At 29.7% G+C, this 11,977-nt stretch overlaps 1 protein-coding gene across 1 annotated transcript; it reads right to left on the bottom strand.

Annotated features, from left to right (window-relative positions):
- Positions 1 to 317: 317 nt before the first annotated feature.
- LOC101514248 (uncharacterized) lies at positions 318 to 5,453 on the bottom strand. The gene is made up of 8 exons (XM_004495707.4): positions 5,114 to 5,453; positions 4,922 to 4,992; positions 4,751 to 4,832; positions 4,140 to 4,255; positions 3,882 to 4,052; positions 2,788 to 3,489; positions 1,863 to 1,940; positions 318 to 779 (listed from the first exon to the last, which is right to left on the bottom strand). Exons 1-8 carry the CDS (start codon positions 5,163 to 5,165, stop codon positions 669 to 671), a joined length of 1,383 nt encoding a protein of 460 aa, XP_004495764.1. The 5' UTR covers positions 5,166 to 5,453; the 3' UTR covers positions 318 to 668.
- Between the last annotated feature and the right edge of the window lie 6,524 nt (positions 5,454 to 11,977).

Below are 11,977 nucleotides of genomic sequence, written 5' to 3'. Positions count from 1 at the left end.
ATTGGCATATTATTTACAAGTTCTAGTGTTTTAAAAAATACATAAAAGAATTATGGTCTCTAAATGTGTGGTGCAATCAATAGTAGTTGAATATATCAAAATTATAAAAACATCAAAATAGATCTTTTATTAGTTATTTAGATTTTCTAATATATTTTTAATTTGTCAATTTAATTTTCAAATAAGTTTTATGCTGGTCAATTTAGTCTATAAAAGTAGAGATGCAAGAGCAACTATTTTTTCACTGTAGTATTTTGAGTACCACCAATAATCAAATTAGATGCTCTATCACGGCTGGTATTCACTAATGCCACGACTCAACAAAATCACTGATCACGTTTGAGTTGACAGGAAAAAGGAAAACAATCTTAAGTAGCTTACATAACATTTTCCAGTTTTCCACTAATCTCGTCAGTCATTTTCATGACCGCTATATATCTCCTATTATCTGTACCTTTACAAGTGCGTAATTCTGCATATACAAACGCCAAGAAGTACAAGATTATGGGCTAGACAGATCAGATGGAACATCACTGACCTCAGGTATAGACAGATGGCCCCGATTATATTTATAGATATTAAGTAGAATTATGCCTAAACTTCTGCTATAACAAACTTGAGGCAGTTCAAAACGTCAGTATCTTCTTGACTGATCAATCCCCCAGATATCAACAATGTAAATGGTATCCCAAGAAGATACAGATAAGTGCCACCATACAGACATAAAGAAGTGGGAACCCAACTTGAACTTTTCTTGGACCTTTGTTAATAAGATCTGCCTGCAAATAGAAAATGAGCCAGCCTTAAGTTTCTGAAATGATGTCTACATTTTACAGGATGACGAGGGTAAAGATGACACAATATAACATTGCACACGTTCAAGCATGTAAATGGGGAAGAATTCTTAAGTAGCAGGCAATATTTGTACCAATCCAGACAAGCAAAAGATGGAATTGACAATCTAAATATCAATTTTGATAAACACTATATCAACTTTGCCATTGTACGGAAACGTCGGGGTGGTCATCCCCAAATCCCCCTCTCCGTTTTCCTGCTGTAACTTTTTATCATAGGAAAATATTGGTTGTTAGTATATTATGTTAGTAACCAAAATTTTAACTTTGGACCTCCTTTTCAAACACCTTTGAGTGCCCCAATTCAACCACTTGAGTTATGCCTTGGAGACTTTCCTGCTGCAATTTAATTGTGATTTGTTCACAAGCTACGAGACAACATGTAATTATTTTATAACAAAATACAAAGTAAATACTAGAAAGACCAGATGTCCGACTGTAAAAATCCATTTATTATCTTTCTCCCCCTTCCCCTCATGTCTATGAAACATGGGTACTTTCAAAATAGTGAAGTACTGGTACTCATACCGTACTCGCGGATACTCTGTTTTTCCACATAATTTTATTGCAAGTGAAATTGATGATTTCTTATATATTAACATATTATTATTTGAGTTTTGTTGTTGTAAGCAAACACAATTTGTGACTTTTTAAATAGAATGTGATTTTGTATTGTAAATTGAACAATTTAACTCTTAGTTAAATTATATACAAAAATTTATGTGTTCTATTGACGCACTCGTACCTTGATTTTTTATAAAATGTTGTATCTCATACCTATGCATCATAGCCTCTTGTGCATGTAGAAATTAGATGAAAAAGTGAGGTGCTGAAGCACATTTCAAGTAATGCGAGAAAATATTATTTATAATCATTGTGCGGTTATTTAAACTTTCCTTTTCCTATAAGTGCTTACTGAAAAATTCATCCAAACTGGTAATATGGCAAGAACCCATAAGTAAATCCCACAAAAACATTCCCAGTAAACTAGACAGTGATCAAGCTTACTAGTTTTTCTTGCAAGATCTTTGTATCTTGATTGCTTAACCTCCTCTCCTCTGTTAACTTTGATATTGTTACTCCAGACTGCAAAGGAAGCACAAAATTTGATCACCACTTCAATTAAATCAGTAGAGATTAGCATGAAATCTATATGCTCCATTGCTTCATCACCAATGTTATATACAAAGTGTTGACAAAACATTTTCACATAGGATTAGCCTTATACGAATGTTAGGAGCTTTAAGATAATAATATACCACAAAGCAACATCACACTCATATACGTCCAAAAAGACATTCTTTGCTGGCTCCTCTGTGGTCTTTTCTTATTCCAACTTATATTTTGTGAAAAAAAATTCTCTTTTCCAAATAAAACTTATATTTTGTGAAACGCAGTGTATCAGATCTCAAACATTGTGTATACAAATGTAATCAAATGAAAGCAAGGGAAAAGTGATGTACATAAGAATCACATATAATAAAACAAAAGTATGTGAATATATAATTTAAGAGTTTAATAACCACAATTGGAAGAGCAATTGGGTTTTTACATGTCTAATTATCTTTGATCTTGCCAAATCATAATATTACTGCTTGAAATATGTTTACACTATTCTAGTGAAATATTATTGGATTTTTTTAAATTTAAAACCTATTTACACTACCAATGTATAGTTATTACATTAATAATTTAAACAACTGTGCCAACAAATATTACAGCATGCAGGAAAGAATAGAGATAAAATCTCAAAAATGAAAACATATGACGAAAAGGAGTGCTAAGACAAAGCATTAATTACCAAAATCTTTATGTGGATTCAGGAAAAGTTCATATAGCAAATAGCTTTGACGTGCAATTTGCAAGGAAGCATGTCACATAAGCAACTGCAAGCAGATAAAAGAAATTCACATAGAATGGTGGAAGGCCTGACCTCATTCAGCTTTGACTCAAGTCCATCTAGTTTTAACTTCATCTCTTCGATGGCTTCCAGTAGTTTCAGCTCCTCTATACCCTTTGAAACACTTGACTCTGCTTCTTTTTCTGGCTTCAGTTCCTCAACATTCTTTACTGTCTTAATCGCCATATCTTTTGACATTTTTAACTCTCTTTCTTTTTCTGGCTTCAGCACCTCTGCATTGTTTACTATGGTCAGATGATCTTTTGACACTTTCAACTCTGCTTCTTTTCCTGGTGTTAGTTCCTCTGCATTCTTTACTGTGACTGAACCCAGATCTTTTGACACCATCTCTGCTTCTTTTCTTGGTTTCAGTTCTTCTGCATTCTTTACTGTGATTGAATCCAGATCTTTTGACACTCGCGCCTCTATCTTTTTCTGTGGCTTCAGTTCCTCTACACCCTTTACTGAGTTCAACTCCTCTATCTTTTTCTGTGGCTTCAGTTCCTCTACACCCTTTACTGAGTTCAACTCCTCTATTTTTTTCTGTGGCTTCAATTCCTCTACACCCTTTACAGAATTCAACTCCTCATCTCTTGACACTTTCAACCCTGCTTCTTCTACTAGCTCCTCTACATTCTTTATAGCGTCCAACCTCATATCATATTCTACCTTCAACTCTGTATCCTCTTCAAGCTCTACCTTATGAACCTTATTATGCTCTGAATTTTTAAGAACCTGACATATTTCAGAAACATAATAAAACTTTTGAATAACATGATTAATAAGTAGAAATCGAAGTAGAAGTTGGGAAATTGATAGTCTGACATTTGCACAAAGGCGACATGAGCAAGGATGACAACACCGGAAAAAGAAGGGAATTTATAATGTGTTCAATGAATGTCTTTCAAGGGACTAAAAAATATGCAGGATGAAGATCAGCAACTCCATAGCAATGTACTTTTCAAATTATGAAATAAAAATCCAGAAATAATAAAACAACAAACCTTTAGAGTATGTGACTAAGACTTTCAATTATCTTTCTAAAGGAATTAAAATGTCAATGAAAGAAAAAAAGATGGTGGAAAGAAAAGAACTGAGATCCAAACATCAGCAAAGTTTCCTCTAACCATGGGTTCAGGAGATAGGATTTCATCTTTACTATGTATCTGAAATTTTTCATGATCAAACCCATTCTTGGAGTCTTCATTAACAGGAACTGGTTCTGGTGAATCAGGTGGGCTGATCAGGGCCACCTTCAGCTTATTTTCTTCTATATATCTCATTCCGTCTTTGACAAACTGCCGTTATAAATAAAAGTTAGTATGAAATAAATAAGTAATGACTGCCAAATACAAAATTACAGCCTAAGAAGTATATATCCATACCAAGCTGGAAGTTACATCTTCACTGGTTATTTCAGCAGCGACCAGTGTGCTTTGGATTAAGAACTTGTCCTTGCACACCAAATCTTCAGGGGCTACCCGTTGGGCTTGCATTGTAACTGTGAGATGCAAAAGTTTTCAAAAATAAAAAATAAAAAACAACACAAAAAAATAATAATTATAGGGAGATAGTGGATTCATCTTCAAATTTTGTTTTTGGAAAACAGATATTACTAAAAAAAAATTGTTTGAAAATCTTCTGACCACAAGGATCCATTAAGCTTGAATTATAACATTAAAAATTGAAATGCTAAGTTATCATTAAAATAAACCTAACATGACAAATTCAACTCCATTCAACATGTATATTCCCAAGTTTAATCATCACAATGACTAAACCTCACTATCAATAGAGCTTTAATTAAGGATATGATTCAGTTGCATCAGCCATCAAGGAATCATAAAAACCTATTTCAGAATAAGTCTAATTGAATCATCCCATTCAGTCATATTACATAAAAAACCATAATCAACTATCTTCTTTACAAACATATAGAATCACAAGTGTAAAAAGAAAAATAACAAACAAACACACAAAAAACGAATAAATATACCTATGAATTCAGCAGTAGATTTTGGCGCGAGAACTCCAACATTAGGCCGCACTGAATATTTCTTAGGCGACGTCGTTTTGACCTGAAAACATCATACCAAAATATTTAACCTCTCGTACTAACAATGAATATCGATAAATAAAATAAATAATAAGAGGTGTTGATTGATACCTTAAAAGCGACATGGTGATAGGTATTATTAGTCACCTGAACCGAACAGGAACTTTGCTTCTTCAATTCAACTACAATGAAGAAAAATCGAAGCACATTAACCAATTGATCACAAATACGAACAAATTACAGTAGATTAAACTGCATGCGTGGATGCATCACACATTACAAACATATATAAAATTCACTCACATGTAAATTTGAGTTCCCTGGGTTCAATTTCAAGAATCGGTGTTTTGTTCATGATTACTCCAGTAACAGTAACCAAAATCGAGATCAACGCCTAAAACAACGGTGTGTCAGTGAAGTCGCTCGATTCGAGCAGAAGAAGAGGGGAACGAGTCGAGTCGTTTAAGCTCAACGAGTCGAGTCGTTTAAGCTCAACGAGTCAACTCAACTGAACTCGTACTCTGAAAGAAAGAAAGAAAGAAAAAACGGGGGGGGTGACCTATTTTTTCCGGGGAGAAATACAGTTACATTACACAGGGCGAAAACATATGTGCGTACTAAAAAATAAAACGAAATCAGCTGTATATGGTAGTCGGTTTATTTTTCTTTTAATTTCATGCAGGATCATGAGTGACGCATTGAATGAGAATAAGCGTGTCAATCGTGATCTTCTGCGAAATGGGAAGTATGACTGAGAGTGACTAGTAGTATTAAATTACTGATGGAAAAAAGAAAAAAGGGAAATATAGAAAACTTTTTTAAATTAAAAAAAGTATTGTGAATATTAAATTAAATGTATATATATTTATTTAACTTCTATGGAAAGACCTTTTTGTAATGAGGAGCACATAGCATCTGAAGGGAAAGGGACTTATAAATGGAACTCACTGATTGTACTGGCTTTTTACCGACACGAAGCCGGTTTTGTTGGCTTGTTTTTTGTGGCTCGGCGCGCTAGCGTTAACACAACACAAGAACGCGGCGTCTGAACTCAATATTGTTGCTACCACGGTAAAATTGAATTTTATAATCTCAATGAAACTCTTAACAATCAAACCCGATTCTCTCTATATCTCTTTTTGCTCTTGTTAGCATAACAAAATAAAGTGAAGCGAAAAGTACGAGAGCATTGCAACTTTGCAATTGATTAGAAACTAAGATGATGAGTAGAAAGTATGAGAATCTATCCAACAAACATTTTGAATTTTAAAAAAATAATTAAATGTAATATTTTAAACATCGTGAGTTAAAAATCATATTTAATTTATTTAAAAAAACAAACTCAAATAGTTTATAATATCTAAAATATGTTGTAAAAGCAACGACCAACAATAAAAATATTAAAAAAAATTAGACCAAAATTTAATAAATTATTTTAAAAACAAATATTAAATATTATAAAGACTACAAAATTGTTTAACTCGTTTTTTATTAGGGGATTGAATACTGAGTATTAAATTTAGTTGTTTGAATAATGAAAATTAAAACTAAATTATATAACAGTATTGAGGACTTTTTTATCATATAAATAACTCTACTTTAAAAAATATATATTAAAATATTATATTTTTTGAGTTTTTACTGAGTCGTATCTCTAAAATGCAAATGTGATTAAGTGGAGAGAAAAATTTGAGACTAGTAGTTAGTCTTATTTTGGGGATAAAATTTCATTTTTTTCATTTTTTATATTAAAATAATTTTAAAACAAAAAAAATTATAAATAAATCATTAAAAATAATAATTATCAATAATATAAATTAGTTAAAATTAGTAAAAGAAAATTATATAAACTGAGTAAAGTTGCCGGTAACATACCAACAATATTTTTTATTATAATTAGAAATCCAATATAGTATGTATATGTTGTACATTTTATTTATAACGTCTATTTTATTTCAAGTGTAATTGATCCATAAAATAACGTAACATGGTAAAATATTCAAATGTATTAATTTTAATTACATATAATAGTAAATAGTTAACAAGTTAATATAATGCAAAATATGAATTAGTAATATCGCATCTTCATAATACAATTAGTTACTACCTCTAATTTTTTTTCTTTGGATGGTCGCACCAAGATACGACCTAATAAAAATCAAAAAAATAAATAAGTATATTATTAGAATGAGATATTTGAAATGTTAATGTCGAGAAAGAGATATATTGGGAAATTTTTCCAATATCAACTAACAATTATACAATTTATACTTTCTCAAAATATTAAATTTTTCTTGCACTAATCTTCAATTAGTAATATTAAATTTATACTTGCTAATTTTTCTTGCAGAGATGCTACTCACATTCATTTTGGGGAATTTTACTCCTATCAGCGACAAGGATCACAATTTATTTTTCAGGTTGCACCATAGTTCCAAATATGATAGGTTGGAAAATTATTGTTTTTTCTATTTTATTGTTCGCTTATTCCACAAAAGAATTGTGTGATTCAATTAATACTGTCACAGTAAATTTACATTATTTGAACATTCCCAAGTGTTTTACTTCATGGCTGCATATCTTATTTGATCATCCTTCACAGAAGTACCGTTAAGGTTCCCTCTACACTCGTTGAGAAGTACGATCACTATTTAGTAACATATTTTTCCTAATTTGTGACTCTTATGGTGTATTCTTAACAATTATATTTAGGATTTAGTATTGACACTTCAGATGACATTGTGATAAATGCAAGTTGAACGGATCCAATTCCCTAATGTTTGTGGATCTGATTTTGTAGCCATTCTATTCTCTCCCAATTAAGGATAGTTATGAATTTTCACGAACTACTCAAATCTTAATCATATTACCCTCTATATTGGATGAAAATAATTTTGTAACCTATCTATGTGAATAAGGATTAAAAAATTAATAAAATTAATAAATGGTTAATATTATATTAATTTATAATTAATTTGGGATAATATCAATAATTAATTTAATTATTAATAATAAAATTATTTATTTTATTTTTTAAATGAATTATTAACTTTAGAATAGTCTATTACATACAATACCATTTTTAATAAATTTAAATGTATGTTTAATGTCACAATAAATTTATCAGTTATCCTAATTTTACAAAGTTAGAACTTATAACTTTTCAATACATCACTTACTTAGAAATTCATTGTAATAATTAACAATCATGTCATTTAATAGGTAATATTTCTTGGGTTTTAAAAATAAAAATTCATTTGTGATAGCAATCGTATTCAATAGATAATATTCCTTCCGATTTAAAAGTAATATCGTTTAAAAATTATATATATATAGTAAAAAATATTGTAATTAAAAAAAAACAATTATTTTCCTAATTTATTTTTATTGACTATCAATTGATTTTCCACTCTCTTTGGAGTTGATATTCTAAAAGGAGTGCATATAATAATTATAATTGAATAATATAATTAGAAAAATAATTAAAATTATATTTAGAAAAAATAACATTAATTTCAAAATATTTTTTAAAGACCGAAAGAAGTAACAAAAATAACAATATTTAAGATTTGTAATAGGCTAGCTGCATGTCTCAGTCGCATGGCCCCAATTCCATGAAAGGAGATTGAATTATTTAAAAGTGAATCGGTCTTTTTAGCCGCTCTCACATCATGGGACGGTGCTTAAGTCGTGGCATTGTCCACGATCATCATAGGTGTAGTATTGAGTTTTTCAACTTTTTTATTATAATATCCAATCCAAGTGATTCATAAAAAATAATAATAATTTTTCGTGACGTTTGCAGCCGTGACCTATTTAAATTTGGGCTAATAAATAGATTGTGTATAGTTTACACTTTTATTATGATGTATATGCTTTCTTTCACTAGTATAACTTTTCCAACTATAAAAATCCTTTTGCAAAGTTACAACATTGATCAACTATTCAACTTTGTATACATTTTTTTTGTTCTCCGTTCATACTATTTTTTCTCGAGTTAGTGCTCCAAGGCACTTTCATAAAAATAAAATATCCCTATTTAAATAATTTTGGGAAAGGGAAAGAAACACGATGTTTGATAGAGAATCACATCTGTTGAGATCAGTAACCATAATTTAATGAAACAATAATAAATTAAAGTTATTTAAAAAACAACTAATCCCGAGAAAGCTTATAATGAATACTTATAATACATTAAAATTTATTGAAACAAGTATGCATTGAAATTGTAAAATCGTTTTATACATATACTCAATTATAGTGCACCTGTTTTAAAATAAATATCGTTTTAATAAATAATTTTTGTTTTAAAAATAGTTATCGTTTCGCTTTCTTAATACAAAATCAATTAATTCATTAATCTTACCTTCAAATTAGTATTGTGAACATAATTTTAAAGTTGACATTAATTTTAAGTCATTAAATTTTTTTTTTTATTTGTAACATTCATAATTATCTTTATTACAATTGTTAATAGCTGATAGTTAATAAGAATAATTTTATAAAGTTGATACACTTATTTATTTATTTGTTAATTTTTGAAATTATGTGAAATACACAAATAAAATAGACTTGGGTTAGTCGCTCTTGAAAAGTTATGCATTTTATTTGCTTCTTGGCATAGTTTGGTCTATAGAATCACACTAAAAAAGGATCTAACTTAATCACATTATATAAAATTTATTTCTTCATTTCACTATGAATGATCTATTTATGATTTATTTGATTAGTTCTTATCGAATAAAAAAAAGTTTACTAATAAAAAAAGACAATATTAATTGTACTAAATTAATTTTATCAGATATTGATGTGTTTATCATAACTATCTATATGTATAAAGCGAATGATAATAAACGTAGAGTGATAACGCATCTCCATATAATCAAGTTTAGGTAGCGATTGGACTCTAAACGTCCTTATCAATGGAGAATTCAAGTTACACTTTAGATCACGTTATGGAAGATCTACCTCTAATTGTTATATATTCTTTAAGCAAGTAGTAACAATTAGTGCTCAAATAAAATGATAATTAATTGGTAAATGTAGGGACTAGCATTGTATGTATCAACAAGGCTATGGGCAGCTGTCTTCTAATCAACTTATCTTATGGTTAGAGTAATCTGCTAAAATACCCCTACAACTAAAAAATGACACATTTTCAAGTTGTAATCTTGATTAATGCACAACTTTGTATGATAATGGGAGAAAGATGGAAAATACATTGTTCGGTAAACTTATCACCTCTCAAATGGAAAAAGAAAGACAAAGTTTGGGTTCGTCAAGGCTAAGGGGTGTGAGATTATGGAAGAAGGTATAGAAAGTGCATATTCCCAACAAGATCAATAATTTTATGTGGAGATTAGCTTCAAATGTATTCTCTACCATGATTCACTTAAACAGGAAAGGACTCTCGCTAGATATTTCCAACCCTCTGTACCATAAGAAAAATGAAACGGTCCATCATATATTCATGTATTGTGATGTGGTCAGTCTCTTACTTTTTACATCTCAATTTGGTGCTCATATTCCAATTGAAACTGAACTAAACGGTTGGATTCTTTAGTGTCGAACTTGTAAAGATAAGCTATGCATTCAAATCATTTGCACATTACTTTGGAAACTACGGTATGCTAGAAACTGAGCTGTTTTCAATCAAGAATGTGTTGACCCAACCACTATGGTATCCTCGACAATGAATTTTATTCATGAATTTAATTATGAAAATCCCTGCAAAGGACATAATGCGTGCGAACTTGTCTCATATCCTATTGATCTAGCTGAAGCAACTGATACTCATTTATTTGTCGATGTTGGTTGTTTCTGATGGTCAACTTAGTTGAGGACTGGTTGCAAAAAACCAACAAATTTGTTGTTTAGTGCATGCATATTGGAGCAAATTGAAGCAGAACTAGTGTTTGCAAAAACTTTATGAGTCCTCTAGGGTATCCAAACAGTTGCAAGAAGGGTCAGACAACATCACAATATTCTAAGATGCAACAAATGTAGTGAACTATTTGAATGACAAACTACAATAGTCTTGATTGACACTATAATTGTGATTTTAAAAACTTTATATTTCATTTTATGTTTGTTTGTGTTAGACAAATTATGGTGAGGGAGAGCTCAATCTAATAATCATAGTGATATCCAAAGCTGTGTTTCAACATTGTTTTAATGAAGTATTATGTTACCATAAAAAAAAATTGATTAATGTTAAATTCCTTCTTTAATCACTTTGCAATCACAATCAAAGATTCCATCTTGTGGGGCTTGTTAGAGCAATACGTCTCACCTTCAAGAATTAGCAGATGAGACAATCTCAACTTTTGAAACATATTAATATCCATATATGTTAGTTTATTTCTAATGATAAGAAGTGTAGTTTTTAACTACAATACATACATAAGCTTATGTCAAACTTGGTAATGCAAAATAATGTATGCGTGTCCTGCAATCAAAATTAAACAAAACGATAAAAGAAAAACAAAGAAGGTAAATTTATTTGAAATCAACGTACAACCTAACCAATATTACATGTGTAAATTAAAAGTCCTTGTCATCGTAATTAAATTATCATGAATACAATACAATCCAATTTTGCCGTGGGTACCGGGTATCATCGACAAACGGGGAGTTATCCCTCGTGAGATGATTTTTTATTCAATCAAATTTGCAAAAATTATTTCGATTAATAATAAAATTTATAAATAAATTTACAATATTTACATTATTAATATAAAATAAAAATATGTCTAAAAATAAAATATATTTGATATGTTCAAAATACTTAAATTTTTAGAGCTGCAACATTGAAAGATATTAAAGTTACTGATTAAATTTGCATTTGATTGAAGTTAATGTGTCAATCTAAAATCAAACTAGCTCTTCAAAAAGACCATAAATCAAAACAACATCACACTAAGATGATGAAATCACAAATAAAATTAAATAAATATGAAAATCACTTATTTAAATAAAAGAAAATAAATAAAACGATTTAAATAAATTATTTTAGATAAAAATTAACCTCAAATAACTAATGTTGAATGAAAAAAAGTGAAATTAAACAAAAGAGAAAAGAGAAGAAAGAGGCCACTACTAGGATTTTTTTGAGTTGTCTCGTGAGATACACCGAGACAATAAAAAAACAAGTTTAATATCTTTTTT

This window comes from Cicer arietinum, chromosome 4 (assembly GCF_000331145.2).
Source record: "Cicer arietinum cultivar CDC Frontier isolate Library 1 chromosome 4, Cicar.CDCFrontier_v2.0, whole genome shotgun sequence".
Lineage (NCBI taxonomy): Eukaryota > Viridiplantae > Streptophyta > Magnoliopsida > Fabales > Fabaceae > Cicer > Cicer arietinum.
This window is presented reverse-complemented; position numbering and strand designations above follow the sequence as displayed.